The 22,710-nt window shown below is 36.0% G+C and overlaps 5 protein-coding genes across 5 annotated transcripts in view; all 5 read right to left on the reverse strand.

Moving 5' to 3' along the window:
* Positions 1 to 22,710, reverse strand: part of LOC110372223 (potassium channel subfamily K member 18) — a 181,392-nt gene that overhangs the window by 16,322 nt on the left and 142,360 nt on the right. The window lies entirely within an intron of this gene.
* On the reverse strand, positions 9,941 to 10,873 carry LOC135117246 (17-beta-hydroxysteroid dehydrogenase 14-like). Its single transcript, XM_064035960.1, has one exon. It carries the CDS (start codon positions 10,824 to 10,826, stop codon positions 10,038 to 10,040), a length of 789 nt encoding a protein of 262 aa, XP_063892030.1. The 5' UTR covers positions 10,827 to 10,873; the 3' UTR covers positions 9,941 to 10,037.
* On the reverse strand, positions 14,325 to 15,238 carry LOC110372224 (17-beta-hydroxysteroid dehydrogenase 14). Its single transcript, XM_049838261.2, has one exon. The coding sequence runs from the start codon at positions 15,203 to 15,205 to the stop codon at positions 14,414 to 14,416; it is 792 nt and encodes a 263-aa protein (XP_049694218.2). The 5' UTR covers positions 15,206 to 15,238; the 3' UTR covers positions 14,325 to 14,413.
* On the reverse strand, positions 18,332 to 19,250 carry LOC135117226 (17-beta-hydroxysteroid dehydrogenase 14-like). Its single transcript, XM_064035875.1, has one exon. The coding sequence runs from the start codon at positions 19,206 to 19,208 to the stop codon at positions 18,420 to 18,422; it is 789 nt and encodes a 262-aa protein (XP_063891945.1). The 5' UTR covers positions 19,209 to 19,250; the 3' UTR covers positions 18,332 to 18,419.
* LOC135116645 (17-beta-hydroxysteroid dehydrogenase 14-like) lies at positions 21,710 to 22,668 on the reverse strand. The gene has a single exon (XM_064035876.1). The coding sequence runs from the start codon at positions 22,628 to 22,630 to the stop codon at positions 21,851 to 21,853; it is 780 nt and encodes a 259-aa protein (XP_063891946.1). The 5' UTR covers positions 22,631 to 22,668; the 3' UTR covers positions 21,710 to 21,850.

The raw sequence follows: 22,710 nt of genomic DNA on the forward strand, positions 1-22,710 counted from the left end.
GGTGGGATCAACATATTCTTGATAATATATTGCACAATTGAAATAACAATACGGGGTTTTAACAGTCACGGCTTCTAAGATATGTTATTTGAAACGTGTGTGCCCTAACAAAATCGTTTTTTCGTGAAGTTCAGCTGTCAAAAGTGAAACTCAGCACGTGGTTTGTGTTTTGATTTACATAACTCCAGTGGAGTCTGTGGTATGTTTCTTTGTTTAATTAGATAGTTAAGTTTATTTGCTAGCGATGTAATATGCAATTTGGAATACTTTTAACATAGAAGATATATTTTTTTAATGTGACATCTATTGGTACTTCAAAACTCCCATTTGTCCCAAAACCCGTCAATTTTACAATTATTATGACGACTACTGGGTCATGCTCAAAAGTTGCACCTAAACTCGTCATAATGATTATATTTTGTGTTTTACAGTACAAAAGCCGAATAAATAGCTAATATCGGGACTTTAACAAAATTGATAACTGTCTAGAACAAACATATTTAAGGTTTAGACTACATTTGTTCATAAAAATGCGTTTCTTTTAAGCTTTTTCTCAGGGGTAAATTTTACTCTGCTGGTTCTATATGCACGTACACAGCCATGTTATTCGATTCAATTCATATGTTTCTTAATGGTTAAATCCCCTGTTTTCAATAAGTATGAACTTTCTATGAGTGTTTTTTCAGGTAGGTATATATTGGCCGCTGTAGGCCTCCGCCATTCGATTAAGATCTACCGCTTTGGGTACAAGCAGGTCTAGCGCTAGCCTTTGTTTCTACTATGCTTGGATTACAATTTGTGGCAAACAAAAATTGACTGTTCTTACACTATGCTTTATGTTCGAAATAATTGCATTTCGTCACGCGTCTTCCTAACGTGCCTTAATAGCGCCTGTATAAAAAATATGTCATTCAACTAGTTTTGACGCAAAAAATATTAAAATCAGTTTTAAAACTAAGATGACATAGCTTCCATCACTCACTTCTTTGCTTATCGTATTCGATATTGATGGGTAAAGAGTAAGATTTTTTTATTTAAAATTGTCTGTATTTAGTGATTCCATGATCGTAATTTTAATAGGAGATCATGACTGAAAGAAACTACAAGCAAGAGGACCTTTTAAAAGTCATAAAAGCTGGAAATCAAGGGCAAGAAAATTTAAAACGCCCTTTTGAGACAACTTTAATGAAATGGTGACACAAAACCGACGATTATCCCTGTGTACTATGTAAATAAACCCAAGGAAAATCTCCGGTTCTGTGCTAAAGTATTGCTAACTATGGAGGAAAACTACTTGGGCTATTGCGTTGGGATGTTAGTGGATTAGGATATAGGAAACTATAGGAACTACGGCACCTGGAAAAAAAGTCGTGGTGGCCTGGTGGGCCAAGAATCAACCTCTCAAGTATGAGGGCGCGGGTTCGATTCCAGGTCAGGCAAGTTCAGGCTTTCTAAGTTTGTATGTAATTTCTAAGTATATCCTGCAATGACACCAATGACTGTGTTTCGGATGGCACGTTAAATTGTAGGTCCCGGCTATCCTTGAACATCCTTGGCAGTCGTTACGGGTAGTCAAAAGCCAGTAAGTCTCACACCAGTCTAACCAAGGGGTATTGGGTTGCCTGGGTAACTGGGTTGAGGAGGTCAGATAGGCAGTCGCTTCTTGTAAAGTAGTGGTACTCAGCTGAATCCGGTTAGACTGGAAGACGACCCCAACATAGTTGGGAAAAAAGGCTGATGGTGATGATGAGGAGCTATGGCACCTGCCGATGACAATGTATAAAATACATGTTAAAATGGCAGGTGGAAACTCGCCACCTCACTTACTGGGCCCCCGGGAATCAGTCGCTAAATCGCAACAAGAGGGCAACAGGCACATGAGCGGCTGAGGGGTGAGGATACCTCGGCGGACTTTAAATGTAGATCACGCGCTCCCTGTGGGTCCAGCATCACCGGCCCACTCGCCACTTACCACGAGGCGCCAACCCTGCTCTAGCGACTCCACTCTAGTCGGCCAATGAAGGCAAGCCAAGAGGCGGGAGACCTTCACTCCGGCAGGCCGGAGATGGGGGACAGTATACTCTCCCCGGAGCACTCGGATATATAGCCCCGCGGGGTCGCTACTCCCCGTCATCCGCCTCAGATATTTTTTTCCCTGTGGGGCTTATTAGATATTTTTTTCATTTATTTATTCTTGCACATATTTATTATTTTTTTAAATATTAAATATAAAAATAAAAAACATTTAAAAATATAAAAAATAGGTTGCCACTGATATCGGGCACAGGGTTATTAGATATTATTATTATTGGGTTTGAACGGTTAGTTGTACCTAATCATATTTTATTTTTTGATTGATAGGTACCTTTAAGACAGTAGACAGTTTGAACTGTCTATAGAGATTTTTGCAAATGGTACTTAACATGCGCTAAGCAGTTCAGAAGTTTTGATGAATGACAACCTTACCTACATATCTATAAATGTTAGTAATTATTTCGCGGAAAGCTATATAAATGAATGTGGCTTGTATTTTTTGTGAATACTAATTATAATATATTTTATTTTACAATTTAAATATTTTAAAAGTAATTATTATACTCATGCTACATATGCACATGACTGCATGGTTATTATGATTAAGAAATATAACATATATTTTTTAAACTGGTTTTGTGATTCCAAGCGTTTGATAGATAGGAATATAAATTAAAATGCAACCATGTATCTGTTTTATTGAATACCTGCTCTTCTAACAGATTATGACCTATTCGTAATAGGAATTTGGTTTTTTATCTATCTACCTACCTAATGTTTCAAAAGCACAAGTATGCTTTACAAATTCAAGCACAAAAAAAATGTACATAACTTGAACCTTATGTTCAAGAGCAGAGAGTTTACATTAGCATTAAAAATTGACGAGTACTGGGAATATTTGACGAGTATCCGTACAAATCATACGACTATTGGTACAAATCGCCCTTTTTTTACTTTTGCCTTAATAAGTATATAAACCCATCAAAATGATTAAAAAAACATTAGTTACTTAGAATAATGAATAAATACTCTATCACGTCATGCAAAAATTTTCATTTTCTATTGAATATTTAACACACAGTAGCGCTTCAAAGTCAGTGATTTCCGAAATCCGACGACTATTGGTACGTTTACCTTAACATTAAAATATTTGTAGGTACGTACTGTTGTTTTACAAAAACAAACAATACATCATTCATAATACTGAGCTAATAAAAGAAACTGAATAACAACGGAAAAATTTAACTTCCTCACGTTTTCGTAATATTTTATTCAAATTATTCAATGTTGACGACCTCGAGTATTTATCAGATTAAACGGGACCCCTGTTTAGATATGACCGTGTTGATATTAAAATACCTACTAACTAAAAATATTCAGTGTAATATTAACAAAAGCCAAAACAGTGGCTTTCGAAAATTTTCACGACGTCAACAATTTTGTAGAACTTTTTTATTAAAATATTTGGTATTTAGTTGCCGTGATGTTATTAAAACTTATTTTGTCCTTTCAGTTTTTTTTTGTTTTGAGGTTTGTTTTTATTTTATTTGTTCTTTTGTCTCTTGTTATTTTGTCTCTTTATTTACTAAGCTTTTAATACTCTTATTTTTATAAACAAAGCATTCAACTATCTGTTTAAGAAAACACTATATTAAAACGAAATCTGTCTGGAGTCTGGTTTTCAAGGATTCTAAAAATATAATGTCGAAAACAAACACGTATCTAAATCTGTTATCAACCCTTTATGTTTCAGGCTTGCTGGACATTACAGATAAAACAACCTACCTTTGTGTTCTCTTATCTCTTTGATTTTTGGCTTTGATGTATTTTGCGTGAAAACGGATTAATACACAAATGCCTCTAGGAATTGGGGATTTTAAAACGAACATCCTGCATGTTTTTCATGTTTAAGTTTCATTTTTAAGTATTTTAGAATCACACATTTAATAATTTAAAAATACTAATGACCAATATGTGCTTCGCTACGTATAAATGAAGAATCGCTTGACCGATTTTGTGCAAACTTCACATTTAAACCATCTACTATATACATACATAGTCTAAATGAAGTCAAAAAATTTGGTTTGGATAGGTGAGCCCATTCTTGAGTTATACAATTACATCGAAAAAATACATATTTTTTTATACATATATGATATCTACATATACCACTACATTTAAACACTACCACATCATATAACCAATCCCAGTTACAACATCTACATAAAAACTCCCCTGAAACCTGTTAACCTAAACGCCCTAGAAGGCAATCAATGAATACATACGTACCTTCTTTGTACCACCTTGGCATACAAGCAACCGGTTCTTGGCGCTCTGCCAACTAATTAGTCATGTAAATGGGAACTACGCAACGTTCTATTTGGCAACACTAGGCATCTGGATCTAGGGAACTGGAAGGTGCAGGATCTTGAAGGACATTTTATCCTTAGAGTTTCTTGCTAGTCATTTTATGACTTCGGTAGATGGAAAGTTGTGAGTCTCCCAAAATAAAATGGTGGCAACTGATGGCAGCTGGTAGCAATTAGGTAGCAAGTCGCTTTAAGTATTTCGTGGGAAATCTACGAGGAGTGACAGCAATTTTGACGGTCAGCAAAATAAGAACGAAAATAAGACAAGAGAGAATCACTGCAATATAGCAGAACTTTAACGACCGACTTCCTAAGAAGGAGCAGCTTCTCTATTCATCGCAGTATGTTTTGTTTTTGAGTATACAAGTAGTACCCTGTGATTACCACCAGCTAACCACCAGACCAACCCTCAGCGGTTTAAACTGCATTGTGCATTCTCTTTAAGCATTCCTACCACTTCCAAGCAATATAAACTCCATGGTACAATGTAGCGTGCGGATTGCAATCACTGATTGATCTCAACTCCATGCACCAGATATTTCTGGTTGACTAAGTACACACATATTAACTTAGTTGTATTAGTTTCGTAAAGTTCTGCTCTGCGAAACTTCAATGTGAATTCCTGGGGAACCTTGAGTGAGAATGCTGGTGTGGATTTGAAAGCAAATTATAGTGCGGTTGACGAAAGTAAATGGAATAGGTACGGTAGATGACTTTTTAGGGTCGAATGGTCATATTTAAACAGTTCGTTAGAGTGAAAGTATTTCTGAGATAGAGAATGAACCGACCCCTAGGTGAAATTTTGTTGGTATCTAGATGACATCAGGCATTTGAAAATCTTATGAACGGAACAGAATATTTTGAAACCGTTCATGAGTGAGACTGCGGAAAACTGCTCTCACAATCATAAAATAAAACCAGCGTAAGGAGAAGCTTGTAAAAAATTAACAAGAGGCTACACAAAACATTTTAACAATTCACCTCAGCACGGACCAAGTCTACAGTTCTCAAACAAACTGATTAAATTATTTTCTGCAAACATTTGTTTCAGCAAAAATAAAATACATTTTTAACGAATCAGACGGATAATGAATTTGTCATTTCAAAGCCCTACGGACACTTTAATTGGGCTGTATAAAACTTGAGCGAAGTTTTTATTGCGTCTCTCCTAATCAAAATTTTGCCACCCAAAGCCGAGTTTTATTAGAGCAAATCTTCAGCTATCTTTAAGACTCATGACTTTTTGTAACTCTGGTGTTATAATATTAAAAACTTCGCCTTTGATTTAAACTTTCTCAGTTTCGTTAATAAAGGTGGAGGGTTTTTTATTTTTTTTCAAGTTGAAGTTCAAATCTGTTCTGCGTAATCCGGGACAGGTGCCCGGATTCAGTTTGTGTTAAGCTGACGTTACTTTATTTGATCCTAGATTTTGTAGTAAACTTTATTCTTGTAGTCTAATCCTGGACACCTGAGATTGTAAGTAAGTACCTTACATACAGCACTTCTCTGTTCATAAAGAACGAAGAAAAGAGCTGCTCCTGCTTTTAGCTGCGTTAGTATTTTATGCCCATAAACATAGTCTTCGATGTTATGTCTAGTAATTTCAGAATTTACATATTAATTGTTTTCTTATATGGATAAAGTACCGTTATTCTATGTTGGTATATAAAAATAGAGACTTTTACACATGGAAGAACAAAAATAAGTAAAACGACTAGCTCCATGAGAATAAGAATAAATGAACTTTTGTACATTTATTTACCTAAATAACTTTATTTTATTTACTGGCAACGTTAAGTTGCCCTTTAATTGTTCCGAGAAAAAACTTAACTACGCGCCTTTTATCTTTTGCGGTTCATAAAGATTTAACCAAAAAAGTTACTGTATACATTTAGACAGCCAAATTACTTGAGTCTGGAAAAAATAAATAAAAATTACGTTGTTAAAAAAGTGTTACTTTGTATAATTTTCTTTGGTAGTAATTAAGTGTATGAATATTTGTTATTAAGAAAAAATTAGAATAGTTATGTAAAATAGAAGTATTGAACTTTTTTGTACAAAAACATATACTGTTATTGTACAATGTTACTGTTGTTTCTAGTTCAGTTTTGACGAAAAACCCATTTTACTCTTTGACAGGCAAATATTTTGCAGTTACAGAATTTTCGCGAGTTCGGTTATGCTAGACATATTCTAGTTTCGAGGTAATTGGCACGACCTGAAATCCTTTTTTTTATTATTGTTTTTACTGTAGTAGTTTTTACACAAACCTGTGTAACCTTTGACTGTCATTTATTTATTTTATTTGCCTGGTGGTTTCAACCGGCACTATAGGTACATAAAACTTCGTATTTTCGTAACTCTATAGTTTTTTAGGTTATAAAGGCGCGAGCATTCTATAAAATTTTCTATCAGATAATTACCCACATACATTTGGATTACCTACGAGGAAAATCACTATTATACTATATATATTTATTTATTAACCATCACTTTATTCTTGGAAAAAACAATGGTTCCCAGTTTCACAGGATTACAGACAAACGTTAGAATATGCATTGTGTGATCACCAGAGACTGCGTTGTGAGGTTCGCATGTTTTCGATAGGGGATTTTCGTCGAAACACCGTTTGGCACACAGGGAGGTAAAATCAAACGAACTGGGCTCGAATCGGGCTTTTGATTTTGTGGAACTCAAAAAACCACCGCCATTGTGCAACGTCGTGTGAAATTGTGGGATTCGTGTGGGTTTGTTAATTTATACGATCGGTACTGTCGGTTATACCTTTGCGAGAAAGAGTGCTGAAAAAGGGTGCGTAATTTTTTTAACTCTATGTTCTCGCGAACAGTGCATGCTATATGCACATAATGTTTACATTGGAAGTCATTCATTCACGAATCACGTCGAACAAGGTCAATATACAATAGGTTGCATGTAATGGAGTCCTATTATCTCCAATGCTTGTCAAGTTCAATAGCACAAATACAAATTGTATTTCCAACAACATTTCAAAAACCCTTTTCATTAAATATTGAATTCCTAAACAAATATTATTTGATTATTCCATAAACATAACAAGCAAAATCCATTTTGATTAACTTCAATGCAGCAAAGTCATTCGCAAACTATTGTAAGTTCTACAATTATTTGATTTACAAAAGCATTTCAAAGCGAAAACGTTCTTTTCACAATTTCAATCGTAATTTAGGAAATTAGATAGACTTACTTTACTTAATAAATTGTTTCCAAATCATTGGGTAGGTAGATCGATTATAATTATCATAATCGAGTGATTAGCTGGAATCGATATACCTAGTTATACGTGGTGCGAAGTAATTTATATATAGGTTTAGGTATTACCTTAATAAATAGTACCTACCTGGATGAGCTAGTAATAGGCGCATGTTTGATTTATATTTTTTTTTATGGAAGATAAGGGAATAGAGGAAAGACCAAATGAATGTTAAGAATATTACTTGTGAGATGACATCTTGAAGAGAAGTGTGGAAGACAACAAGATCCAAAATAAAAGTAGAGCTAAAAACAGTAGTTAAGTATCTCGCAAATACGACAAAGTTACAAATACATACATATATGAAATAGAAAGTTCGTAAGTACATACAGGAAAAGGGATAAATCTCCGTCACCTCTCCCGCGATAACTAATTACAAAAAGTTGTGAAATAGGGAAAATAAATTCATCATGATTTGCATTTTTTGTGGGTTCATTTCTGTAAGATTACCAATTCTATATAATCTACTAATAATGGACAATGTGTAACCAATTTCCCAATAATATAATGAACATTATAATCATTAATTTCGTAACCAACGTCTTAACCATAACAGTAATATCTTAGATAGTACACTATCCGATAATAGGACATTTGTATCAAATTAATGTTCTGTTTCAACCCTTTATGGGGGTAGAAGCCATATATTGGTTTATAGGCACATTATCGTAAGGAGATTTCATACTGGCCTTTAGCCTAATGGCAATATGGAAAGGAATTTGCTTGAGTAATTTTTTTATGGTGTATTAATGTGGCAAATTGGTAAAGTTGGGAAATGAGATCTTACCTATAGAATTTACAATATTTTTTATCGATATTCCAAAACCAGCATAATTCTTGCCTTAGTCTAGTAGATTACCTCTCAAATTCAAAATCGATTGAAAATTAACAGCCTCGGCTTCATTCTGTCAATTTAAAGAGATATACTTTTTACATCAAAGTCAAAAACAAATGCCAGCGAAAATACTCGCAAGCGAATAAATGACCCAAACAAAGTAAATTAACTCTATACTCCTATCCTTATACACATGGGCTCTAAATTAATTGTTCCCAAATGATCCTATTTTCCTTGCCTTTAAAATTACCCGACTGAAATTCCCATCTTGGGGCTCACGAGACCCAATTTTTGTTGCCAAGGGTCCCCAAGAGCCTACTGAAGGTCAAACCATTGAATTAGCCACAAAGGGTTGTGGGCTAAATTTAGAATTGGTATTCTTACTTAAATTAAGCAGAAATATGTTTGTTAAATTCTTTAAGTAAAACTATATATTATAAAGTCCAGAATTCTTTAGCCTGGTCTCTTCCCAACTAAGTTGAGATCGGCTTCCAGTCTATCGAAATGCAGCTGAGAATCAGTGTTCTACATGGAGCGTCTGCTTATCTGACCTCCGCAACCCAGTATTTCGGGCAACCAAATTCCTCTATGTAAGACTGGTTGTCAGTCTCCAGAAAAAATGACTTACAAATAAAATACGACTTTATAAACATGGTAACAGTGACTGTTACACAGGTAATAAAATAATAGGTACAGTCGTGAAGAGCAATCTCAACTGCGGCTGCAAACAACGCATCAAAGTTGTGACGACTTTTATTTGCAACGCATAAAAGTTATGCAATATTATAGCGTTGCCAGGTTGTGAGCACTTGTGTACGCGACTGTATTCCGTTTAATGATCATGTTTTAATGGATGTTACCTTAAATTACGCATGTTTTTAATAAACTTGGTAAAGAACGGCTATCCGTAAAGTACTAAGGTTTTGTTTCTTCAATCGTGTATTCAGGTAAAATCACATACATGTGAACACATGAGGTTAAGCGAAGCTTGGGGAAATCGGTTGTGGATGACTATTTTGTCATGACGAGTTCTTCCGTGTTTAGGAAGGCACGATAAACTGGGGAAACCAGGCTGTTATTCGAACATCTTTGACAGTTGTTACTGATAGTCAGACGCTAGAAAGTCAGACTACTAGTCTTCCCTGGAGCCGACCGCACGTGCAGCGACTACATGGATCCCACTCGCAAGATGTAAGTGCGGATAAAAAAAATATGTTAACATTATAATGCAGATAATAATAAAACACTAAACATATACTGCAGTCGTTCTCTGTTCTCTTACTAATTCTGAACCACACATTTTTTTGCACTGCTTTAAAAATATCCTGTACAAATAGATCACGTGGATGACTTCGTAGGTATCAGCTAGTGAATAAACAAAACGAGGAAGAAGAAAACGAAAAACAGTCGATTAACAGAAACATAATTTATTTTTTATAAAAACAAAGCCCAATTTGGTGCAGCTGTTCTAAAGTCATAGTTATCCTGTATGAAATTACTTATCTTGCTAGTTAGAGCTAGGATCTAACTTTTCAAATGGTATAGATCCTAGCAAAGCACCGTTGTCACTCACGTAACTAGAACCAGTAATTGCTCTAGCTTTGTCACTCGCCAAAAATAGCACTAGATCACCAATTTCTTCAGGAATCGAAATCCTTTTGAGAGGCATCGTTTGCCCCATTTGTTCGTACATAGCTGCTTGCTGTTCCTTCGTTGCGCCCAAGTTTTCGATTATATCAGTCGCAACAGGTCCTGGGTTGACGGTATTTACGCGAACACCGCTTGATGCTAACTCAAGTGCCACAGCTCTAGTAAAGTGATCCAGACCCGCCTTCGCTGCACAGTATGCAAACATGTCCTTCGAAAACGCTTTGAAGGCAGCAACACTTGATATATTCACGATATTCCCTTTTGTCTTCACAAGATGAGGAGCAGCAAGATGAGTTAAGTATACCACTGAGCGGAGGTTTGTAGTCATTACCTTGTCAAATACAGCCATTGCGTCTTCAGATTGAATACCGGCTGGATTTGCGATGCCAGCATTGTTCACTAAAATATCGATTTTGCCAAATACTCTCAAAGTCTCATCAATAATTCTTTTAACGTCTTCTTCTTTAGTAACGTCAGCTGCGAGTACTAAAGGTTTGCCACATTTCTTAGCGACGTTGTTCAGTTTCTCCTGATTTCTTCCTACTATAGCGACCTTAGCACCTTCTTCTGCGAATTGAACAGCAATGGCTGCTCCAATACCAGAACTGCTGCCAGTCACAATAACAACCTTGTTTTGAAAACTCATGTTGATAATTTAGTTACTGAGTCAGTACTGTTATATTTTGATTCTTGTGCAGGATTATATAGCATTATTTGTTATCTAGATAGACAATCACTGACAACAAAAGTCCCAGTCATGAATGTTAGGCATGTTATATCTATGACATGAGTATTTCTAAGATAACATTAGATATGTTAGTACAGAATTGTTTTTGTGCCTAGAGGATTCCGTATATACATATGAAGCTAATATTAAATATGCTCATATTATTATGTACGAAAGTGAGACAGTTTTTTCTCCATTGTTTTGTATCACATGATTCAAGTCTAGTTGACGATTGGTGGACATAGTGTGGACAAGGATCTCTAACAACAGTGAAATGGTTATCGTAAGTAGTTCATTATTTTGTGAAGGTACTCTTATCTAATCTAAGAATTTATGATTTGTTTTTATCTAAACACAATAAGATACTTGAATTGTCACAACTGAAGTTTCAATACTACAAACATCATATTATTTAACCGTTGTTTTATAATTTTATTACATCATAACATTTAACTGCCTCGTTGGTCTTGTCCAAGTAGGAGTATGGTAGTTGGTGATTGATACATTCGTTCATTGAGCACGTAAATGTCGGTCCTGCGCCTGATCTCTTTCCGATGTTGTCGGATTTCTATCCCATCGGGCTATGAGAGTGAAGGAATAGAGCTTGCACTTGTGTCTGCGCAAATGCTTGCGCACTAAAATACGTCCCATGCGGCTGAACTTCTTATATCTATTCTTCTTTCATCTAGGCCGCTAGGAAGCCATTATTTTATAAGATTTATAAGAAGAATGTTGTTTTCCTGCACTGCATGAATGGTGGTAGTGCGAGGGCGTTAAGGAGGTTTCTTGTGTATGAACTATAATGACCCCTATCATCCTTGGCAGTCAGTCATTTCAGGTAATCAGAAGCCAGTAAGCCTGACAACCAGTTTTACCACGGCGTATTGGGTTTCCCGGGTTGAGGAGATCAGATAGGCAGTCGCTCCTTGTAAAATACTGGTACTCAGTTGCATCCGGTGAGACTAGAAGCCGACCCCAACATAGGTGGGAAAACGCTCTTGAGAGGATGATGATTCAAGTCTTGTTAATGAGTAGCAGACATATGTGGACAAGGATCTCTAAAACTGTGGAATGGTTATCGTAAGTAGTGCATTATTTTGTGTAGGTACATAAAATATGTATATCTAATCTATGATGAGCTAAATCATAATTGATATTAATTACCTATCTATATCCAAATATATATATATCCAAATGCCAACAAATATTATATATAATGTACCTTTAACACGAATAAACTTGAATTTAGGCACATCATCATCCTCCGAGCCTTTTCCCAACTATGTTGGGGTCGGCTTCCAGTCTAACCGGATAAAGCTGAATACCAGTGCTTTACAAGGAGCGACTGCCCTATCTGACATCCTCAACTCAGTTACCCGGGCAACCCAATACCCAACCCCCTTGGTTAGACTGATGTTAGACTTACTGGCTTCTGACTACCCGACTGCCAAGGATGTTCAATGACAGCCGGGACCTACAGTTCAACGTGCCATCCGAAACACAGTCATTGGTGTCTAAGATATACTTAGAAAGTAGATACATACAAAATTAGAAAAATTGCATTGGCAGTTGCCTGACCTGGAATCGAACCCGCGCCCTCATACTCGAGAGGTTGGTTCTTTGCCCACTAGGCCACCACGACTTCCCAACGAATTTTGGACATCCCTAAAATCTTTAGATATGAAATTATGTATTTTATATCAAAAGAGACTGAAAGTGACACCTGGGTTTGCCTAACCTTTAACTTTAAAAGAGGCTTCTTAAATTATAATTAAATTACACTTTAAAGTATTTTGAGGCATTTAAAATGAGTTTCACTTTATCCAATAAGTATGCTTTTAGGTCTCCTAAGTACGTAATTAGGTAATCAAGCAAAAGTCAAGTGCTAAGGTCATTAGGGTATAAAATGTCAAAGGTTTCGATCCTTTAAGTAGTTAAACCTATAGCTTATGATTAATTTATTTAACAACCATAAAGTCTACTGTAAATATTAATTATCAAATTAGCTGCTGTTTAGGTATTTATATAGATAATAGTTATAAATGGGTCTATCACTTGAATTTCTTTACATTTTCTTTCATTTGACATCTCATATCTTAACAAAAGTTAGGCTTGCTAGTAGTGCTAGTTTATTTAATATCGGCATGATAAAATTCTCTCATTCATCTCTTTTTTTTTCATACTTCTCTGTCTGACGTCATCTCACAAGTAACATTCTTTCCATCTGCTACCTAAATATCGTCTTTTGCAGAATCCATCTTACAAGTGATGTCAAAAAGTGTAGTAAGCAAAAAAGAGAACTATAGAATATTTTGAACGGTCGTCAGTCGTTCATTCTGAAGACTTTTGTCACGAATAATCAAAATTTTCTCAAACTGGGTGTGCATTTACTAATCCTCTACATTTTTTTTTCTTAATATTTTTATCTGACAACACGAAGCCATCGCTTCCAGTCGATTAGAAACCTGCGTGCATTCAGGTCAGAGAACACTCAGGTACAGTCGAGCACAAAACCAGATCGTGCTCGAATTGTTATTAAATGGCAAGCTTTCATTGTTTGTTCGTTAGTTTGCAGAAGTTTACAAAACAGAATCGGTTACATTTCTTTGATTTCTATTGTATAGTGATTTGTAATTAAACAGCTATTATTAACAGTCAGGGTAGAAAGTAGTTGTTGTACATGAATAAAATACCATCTAAATAAAAACTTTAACTAAGAATAGTACCTACATACTTATTATACTTATTACCATTTCTTTCAAATGCCATATATTTTCGAAAAAACTCAACTCTACTGTGACATTCAAATTATAAAAGACTGGCTTGAAATTCGATCCAGTGTATTTGTAATCATTTACTAATATAATATTAGTAGATATTGTTTTTTCTGTTCTCATTAATAAAGCAGACAATCTTCTAGAATACAAAATAATACAATTTAATAACTCAAATAAAAACTCAATCAACACCAACAAAGTATATTTGTAGAACTAAAGCAAGCTATCATTTCCAGTCGATTTAAAATCTACGTGGATCCAGGTCACTGTGTTCAGGTACAGTCGAGTACAAAGCTAGAGCGGCGTTAACATGATTACCATTAACGTTTTGTCGTAAATTGTACTACCTCTTTTCATTTTTAAGGCAAAATGAATAGAGGTAGATGAACCAGTGGAGATGATGATGATTAGAAGAAGATTTTTTTAAAGACTAAAACTAAAACGTCGTTAAGGGTAGTGAGAAGGCAAAAAGACAGACATAAAGTCCTACCAAGGAGGTTGCCTGGATAACTGCGTTATAGAGATCAGATAGGCAGCCGCTCCAAGTAAAACACTGGTTGTCAACTGCCTGCAGTTAGACTGGCATCCGACCCCAAATATATTGGGAAAACTAACGAAAAAAAAAACAAAACCAAAAACACTCGATCAACGGAAATATAATTTATTTATCATAAAAACAAAGCCCGATTTCGTGAAGTCGTTCTAAAGTCATAGTTATTCTGTGAAAAATTAGTTAGTCTTGTTAAGCTCTAAGGTTTCTACCCCCGCAGATCCTAGCATGGCACCATTGTCACTCACAAAATTAGAACCAGTAATCGCTCTAGCCTTCTCACTCGCCAAAAATAGCACTAGATCACCAATTTCTTCTGGAATCGAGACTCTTTTGAGAGGCATCGTTTGCCCCACTCCTTTGAAAAAAGCTGCTTGCTGTTCCCTTGTTGCTCCCATGTTTTCGAATACATCAGTCAGAACAGGTCCTGGATTGATGGTATTTACGCGAACGCCGCTTGATGCTAACTCAAGTGCCACAGCTCTAGTAAAGTGATCCAGACCCGCCTTCGATGCACAGTATGCAAACATGTCCTTCGAAACTGTTCGGTAGGCAGCAACGCTTGATATGTTCACGATATTCCCTTTTGTCTTCACAAGATGAGGAGCAGCAAGATGAGTTAAGTAAACCGCTGAGCGGAGGTTTGTAGTCATTACCTTGTCAAATACTGCCATTGCGTGTTCAGATTGAATACTGGCCGGATCTGCGATGCCAGCATTGTTTACTAGAATATCGATTTTGCCAAATGCTCTCAAAGTCTCGTCCACAATTCTTTTAGCGTCTTCATCTTTAGAAACGTCAGCAACGAGCACTAATGGTTTACCACATTTCTTAGCGACATTGTTCAGTTTTTCCTGTTTTCTTCCCACTATAGCGACCTTAGCGCCTTCTTCTGCGAATTGGACAGCAATGGCTGCTCCAATACCAGAGCTGCTGCCGGTCACAATAACCACTTTGTCTTGGAAACTCATGTTAATAATTCACCAGTTACTAATCCAGTACTGTTATATTGCCATTCTTATACGGGATTAAATAGCATTGATTGTTATCTTAAATGACAATCACTTAGCCCAAAAGTCAGAGTCATGAAAGTTAGGCAAGTTATATCTCTATGATTTCATTGTTTTAAGATAGCATTAAATATGCCAGCTACTACAGAATCGTTTTTGTGCTGAGGATTCCGTAACTTCACACATTATGTTACCATGTCGTTTTATCTTTTCATTTCTATGTATTAAAGTTAGACAATACTTGTTTGATATTGTTTTATATCACATGATTCAATTCTAGTTGAAAAGAAAGTCGTGGTGGTCTAGTGGGTAAAGAACTAACCTCTCAAGTATGAGCGTGTGAGTTCCATTCCAAGTCAAGCAAGTACCAATGCAACATTTCCAAGTTTGTATTTCCTTTCTAAGTACATCTTGGACACCAGTGACTGTGATTCTTAAAACATACTTGACAGTAGCTACTTGTAGTCAGAAGCCCGAAAATCTGATAACCTGTCTTAAATTGCTCGGGAAACTGGGTTGAGGAGGTCAGATAGGCAGTCGTTCCTTGTAAAACACTGCCACTTAGCTGCATCCGGTTAAACTGGAAGCCGATCCCAACATAGTTGGGAAAGGGTTCTTGAAAAAGGGGCAATTCAAGTCTTGTTGACGAGTGGCGGCGCAATGTGGACAAGGATCTCTAAAACCGTGAAATGGTTATCGTAAGTAGCGCATTATTGTGTGTAACCAAAAATCTAATCTATGATGATCTAATTCATAATTTATTTGTACTTAAACTCAATTGAATAGTCACAATTAAAGCATCAATATTTATATTATCATATATCATCTTTAGTTGCTGTTTGATAGTAAGTATCTATTTAAGTGCCTCGTTGGTCTTGATGTCGCATATTGTGACTGCTGTGCGCGGGTCAATCGGACCGAAATAGCTTTGTGGGGTTTAGAAACTATCACAAGGCAGCCCGGAGCCTGGAAGTTGGTGATTGATACACCCGTGCATCGGAGAGCATGTTAATGATTGTCCTGCTCCTAATCCCTCTCCGGTCGTGTCGGATTGTCGTCCCATCAACTATGAGAGTGTAGGAATAGAGAGTACACTTGTGTCTGCGCAATTGCTTATGCACTATTTTATGTCTGCTGTGTATGTAAATTAATTAAATTATTGTGTATGTAAAATTATTAAGTAATTTTACATACACACAAATTTTTGCTAGATCATGATAGCAAGTTGCAAGGTTCACCTTCAATCAAAAGATTTTGACACTGACCATATCTTTAAAGTAAAATATGTACCTCTAAATAATAATTATTTAAATATAACTGCTTTCGCCTGTATAGCATGAATGATAGTACGAGGGCCAGAGAGAAGTTTTTTTTTGTATATGAGCTATACAAGGTAATAAAGAGAACAATATGTCTAGCGGAGATGCCATAACACAAAATCACCTAAGAAGGTAGCGCGCGAAAATTAGGGTGTTCGGGGGATGAGGAACCAGACCATAAAAAAAACAATCAACCAAGACCATTCTTTGTTAGATTGGTTTTGATTTGACTTTAACTGATTACGCCTACCGTACATTACCAGACCTACATAATATAGTCTATTCATCATCATCACCTTAGCCATAGAACGTCTCAGCCATAGTCTACAAAGCAACGGATAGTAAATTATTATGAGGTTAATCAATAAGTAAATGCATTTTTTAATTATCGTTTATTATAAAAATAATGTTAAGAGAGAACACACAACATGACCCAGCCGAGTGCAAACATAAAATATTAATACAAACATTGTTTTGTTTTGAAAACGTGTAGACTGACTTTAATTGAAAATTGAAAGAATTTCTGCCTTATTCATTCATTCTTTAAAGAATCTCCTCCGCCTGATAATGACATGCCATTGTCACTCACAAAATTAGAGCCAGTCATTGCTATAGATTTTTCACTCGCCAAAAATAACACAAGATCAGCAATTTCTTCAGGAACCGAAACCCTTTTAAGAAGTGTTGAATCTCCTAGCTGTTTGAACAAAGCCTCTTGTTCTTCTTTTGTTCGTCCCATGTTTTCAACAATATCAGTCAGGACTTGTCCTGGATTAATGACATTAACGCGAACACCACTTGATGCCAGTTCAAGCGCAACAGCTCTAGTGAAATGATCCAGACCAGCTTTTGCTGTGCTGTATGCGAAAGCCTCCTTAGACAAAATTCGAATTGCGGCAATGCTTGAGATGTTCACAATATTCCCCTTTGTTTTGATAAGGTGTGGAGTAGTTAGATGACTTAAGTAAACCACTGAACGAAGGTTCGTAGACATTATCTTGTCAAAAAGTACCATCGGTTGCTTAGATTGAATCCCTTCAAATCCACCGACGCCAGCGTTATTTACAAATACATCAATTTTGCCATAAAAAAAAAAAAATTGCCATAAACTTTGACAGTCTCATCAACGATTCTTTTGGCCTCTTCATCTTTAGTGACGTCAGCAACGAGCACTAATGGTTTGCCACATTTCTTACTAAACCTATAGCTTATGATTAATTTATTTAAAGATCATAATGTCTACTGTAAATATAAAATCGGCTGTTTAAATATTTATGTACAGCCAAATAATGACACAAATATAAACTCAATCAACACCTACAAAGTATATATATTTGTAGAACTAAAGCAAGCCATCATTTCCAGTCGATTTAAAATCTACGTGGATCCAGGTCACCGTATTCAGGTAACAGTCGAGTACAAATCTAGAGCGGCGTGAACATGATTACCATTAACGTTTTGTCGTGAATTGTACTACCTCTTTTCATTTTTAAGGCAAAATGAATAGAGGTAGATGAACCAGTGGAGATGATGATGATTAGAAGAAGATTTTTTTAAAGACTAAAACTAAAACGTCGTTAAGGGTAGTGAGAAGGCAAAAAGACAGACATAAAGTCCTACCAAGGAGGTTTCCTGGATAACTGCGTTGTGGAGGTCTGATAGGCAGAAGCTCCATGTAAAACACTGGTTCCCAGCTGCCTGCAGTTAGACTAGCATCCGACCCCAAATATATTGGGAAAACGAACAAAAAAAAAACAAAAACACTCGATCAACGGAAATATAATTTATTTATTATAAAAACAAAGCCCGATTTCGTGCAGTCGTTCTTAAGTCATAGTAATTCTGTGAAAAATTATTTACGCTTGCTTAGGCTCTAAGATTTCCAGAAGTACAGCTGATAGCATAGCACCATTGTCACACACAAAATTAGAACCAGTAATCGCTCTAGCTTTGTCACTCGCCAAAAATAACACTAGATCACCAATTTCTTCTGGGATTGAGACCCTTTTGAGAGGCATTGTATTCTCAAATTCTTTGAAAAAAGCTGCTTGCTGTTCCTTCGTTTTTCCAATGTTTTCCATTAAGTTAGTCACAACAGGTCCTGGATTGATGGTATTTACGCGAACACCGCTTGATGCTAGCTCAAGTGCCACAGCTCTAGTAAAGTGATCCAGACCCGCCTTCGCTGCACTGTATGCAAACATGTCCTTCGAAAATATTCGGCGGGCAGCAACGCTTGATATGTTCACAATATTCCCTTTTGTCTTCACAAGGTGAGGAGCAGCAAGATGAGTTAAGTAAACCGCTGAGCGGAGGTTTGTAGTCATTACCTTGTCAAATACTGCCATTGCGTCTTCAGATTGAATACGGGCTGGATTTGCGATGCCAGCATTGTTCACTAGAATATCGAGTTTGCCAAATACTCTCAAAGTCTCATCAATAATTCTTTTAATGTCTTCTTCTTTAGTAACGTCAGCTACGAGTACTAAAGGTTTGCCACATTTCTTAGCGACATTGTTCAGTTTCTCCTGGTTTCTTCCTACTATAGCGACCTTAGCGCCTTCTTCTGCGAATTTGATGGCGATGGCTGCTCCAATACCAGAGCTGCTGCCAGTCACAATAACAACCTTGTTTTGAAAACTCATGTTGATAATTTAGTTACTGAGTCAGTACTGTTATATTGTCATTCTTGTGCAGGATTATATATAGCATTATTTGCTATCTAGATAGACAGTCACTTACAACAAAAGTCACACAATGTCAAGAGTATTTTTAAGATAACAATAAATATGTTACTACAGAATCGTTTTTGTGCCCAGAGGATTCCGTAACTTCACTCACTCTTTTACGATATACATCGATATGCAGTTAATATTACATATTCTCGTATTATTATGTACCAAAGTAAGACAGTTTATTTCGTTCATTGACGATTGGTGGACACAATGTGGAAAAGGATCTCTAAAAACAGTGATAAGTTGTTCATTATATTGTGTAGGTACTCAGAGTCATAATCTAATCTATGAATTTATGATTGTATTTATCTAAACTCAATAAGATATATCTGGATAAATATGAGAACAGCCACCGTGGCTATTTATAAAATATTTTTTCATCCCACCATCGGAAAGAGTAGTTCTACCCTTTGATATCTGAGCGCAAAAGCCGTTTTTATCCTCTAGAGCGGCAAAGTGATATGAATTTAGCATAACATTGTGTGCAAATACTCCATTTGTGACAATCTTGATAAGACTTTTCAAACAAATACTGCTTAAAATAATTATACAATTAATTAAGTAATTTTTATTATTGTTTTTACATAGATTGTTAACCTCGTTTCATTTTTAAACTGAGTTTTCAAATAAATGAACCTTAATAGGTATTTCTTTTTAATTTGATACTTATATGCATGTGCGCGCCATTTTGTTTTTTTGCAATTAGTAATTTCTTCGATGAAGTGGGAAGAAATTATTATTTTTTATTGTTTTGCGGTCGATTTTAAACCTCATTACATTTTTAAACTGAGTTTTTGCATAAATAAGTTGTAATAGTTACATCTTTTTAATTTGCCATGTGCGACGTGCGTGCCATTTTCTTTTTTTAAGTTTAGAAATTTCCTCGATGAGGTGGGATGAAAAGTTACGTGTTGCACTCGAGTGCAAAGATTTTTCACCTTGTGCTCTTTTGATTCCCTTGCTATCGCTCAGGATTCTAATTATTGAAATACTCGCTACGCTCGTGTTTCAATTTTAAAATCCTTCGCTTGCTCGGTCATCAAAATTGAGACCGCCAGTTTCTCCTGTTTTCTTCTCACACCCTTGTTTAACCCACTAATTAGCAAAATGGCTGGATCTTTACCAGCTGATTTTTCATATCCGGTTTATTGACAGTTCAACTTTTTAATTTTATATTTTACGGATGTAATTGTTGCCATTACACAACGTTTTGATGACAAATATTTTCTTAAGCTACCAACATTCAGGTAGTGCTGAGAAATTAGTATGTTTTTATGTCATTATCTGTTCATTACTTAAGCAACGTTTATAGGTATAAAAAATATTAATCACTACTTAAGGCTTAAGTAGTAATTAGTTAAAACAATGCTTAGAAGATGATTACTTGATTTTTATAAGTAAGGCTGCTAATTCATAATTTATTTGTACCTAAACTCAATTGAATAGTCACAATTAAAGCATCAATATTTATATTATCGTACATCATATTTAGTTGCTGTTTGATAAATAAGTTTCTATTTAAGTGCCTCGTTGGTCATGATTTCGTATATTGTGACTGCTGTGCGCGGGTCAATCGGACTGAAATAGCTTTGTGGGGTTTAGAAACTTTCACAAGGCAGCCCGGAGCCTGGAAGTTGGTGATTGATACACCCGTGCATTTGAGAGCACGTTTATGATTGTCCTGCACCTGATCTATCTACGGTCGTGTCGGATTGTCGTCCCATCAACTGTGAGAGTGAAGGAATAGAGAGCACACTCGTGTCTGCGCAATAAAATTGCTTATGCACTATATTATGTTCTTTCCCATTATTAAGATCTTATGAATAAAATTATTTATTGCTAGATACATATATAGCAAGTTGCAAGGTTTACCTTCAATCAAAAGATTTTGACACTGACCGTAGGTAGCTTTAAAGTCAAATATGTACCTACCTCTAAATAATATTTTTTTCTTATATAACTGCCAAGATTTATAAAATGACTTTCGCCTGCACAGCATGAATGTTAGTACGAGGGCCAGAAAGAAGTTTTTTTAAGTGAGCTATAAGATACGAGGTAAGGCTGGCGCATGGAGAACAAAATGCCTAATGTAAATGGCGAAGGTGCCATAACACAAAATCACCTAAGAAAGTAGCGCGCGAAAATAAGTGTGTTCGGGGGATGAGGAACCAGACCGTTAAAAAAAAAACAATCAATCAAGACCATTCTTTGACAGATTGGTTTTGATTTGACTTTAACTGATTACGCCTACCGTACATTACCAGACCTACATAATATAGTCTATTCATCATCATCACCTTAGCCATAGAACGTCTCAGCCATAGTCTACAAAGCAACGGATAGTAAATTATTATGAGGTTAATCAATAAGTAAATGCATTTTTTAATTCTCGTTTATTATAAAAATAATGTTAAGTCTCTCTTACACACACAACATGACCCAGCCGAGTGCAAACATAAAATATTAAGACAAACATTGTTTTGGTTTGAAAACGTGTAGACTGACTCTAATAATGATGAATAACTTGGACCTTGAAAGAATTTCTGCCTTATTCATTCATTCTTTAAAGAATCTCCTCCGCCTGATAATGACATGCCATTGTCACTCACAAAATTAGAGCCAGTAATTGCTACAGATTTTTCACTGGCCAAAAATAACACAAGATCAGCAATTTCTTCAGGAACCGAAAGCCTTTTAAGAGGTGTTGAATCTCCTAGCTGTTTGAACAAAGCCTCTTGTTCTTCTTTTGTTCGTCCCATGTTTTCAACAATATCAGTCAAGACTGGTCCTGGATTAATGACATTAACGCGAACACCGCTTGATGCCAGTTCAAGCGCAACAGCTCTAGTGAAATGATCCAGACCAGCTTTTGCTGTGCTGTATGCGAAAGCCTCCTTAGACAAAATTCGAATTGCGGCAATGCTTGAGATGTTCACAATATTCCCCTTTGTTTTGATAAGGTGTGGAGTAGCTAGATGAGTTAAGTAAACCACTGAACGAAGGTTCGTAGACATTATCTTGTCAAAAAGTACCATCGATTGCTTAGATTGAATCCCTTCAAATCCACCGACACCAGCGTTATTTACCAATACATCAATTTTGCCATAAACTTTGACCGTCTCATCAACGATTCTTTTGGCGTCTTCATCTTTAGTGACGTCAGCAACGAGCACTAATGGTTTGCCACATTTCTTAGCGACGTTGTTCAGTTTCTCCTGGTTTCTTCCTACTATAGCGACCTTAGCGCCTTCTTCTGCGAATTTAATGGCGATGGCAGCTCCAATACCAGAGCTGCTGCCAGTCACAATAACCACTTTGCCTTTAAAACTCATATTGAATTAATTCTTGAACCACTAATAAGACAATACTGTAATATATTTTTCTTGAATCAGCATATAAATAGGCTTACACA

Source organism: Helicoverpa armigera, chromosome 8 (genome assembly GCF_030705265.1).
Source record: "Helicoverpa armigera isolate CAAS_96S chromosome 8, ASM3070526v1, whole genome shotgun sequence".
In the NCBI taxonomy this organism is placed as follows: domain Eukaryota; kingdom Metazoa; phylum Arthropoda; class Insecta; order Lepidoptera; family Noctuidae; genus Helicoverpa; species Helicoverpa armigera.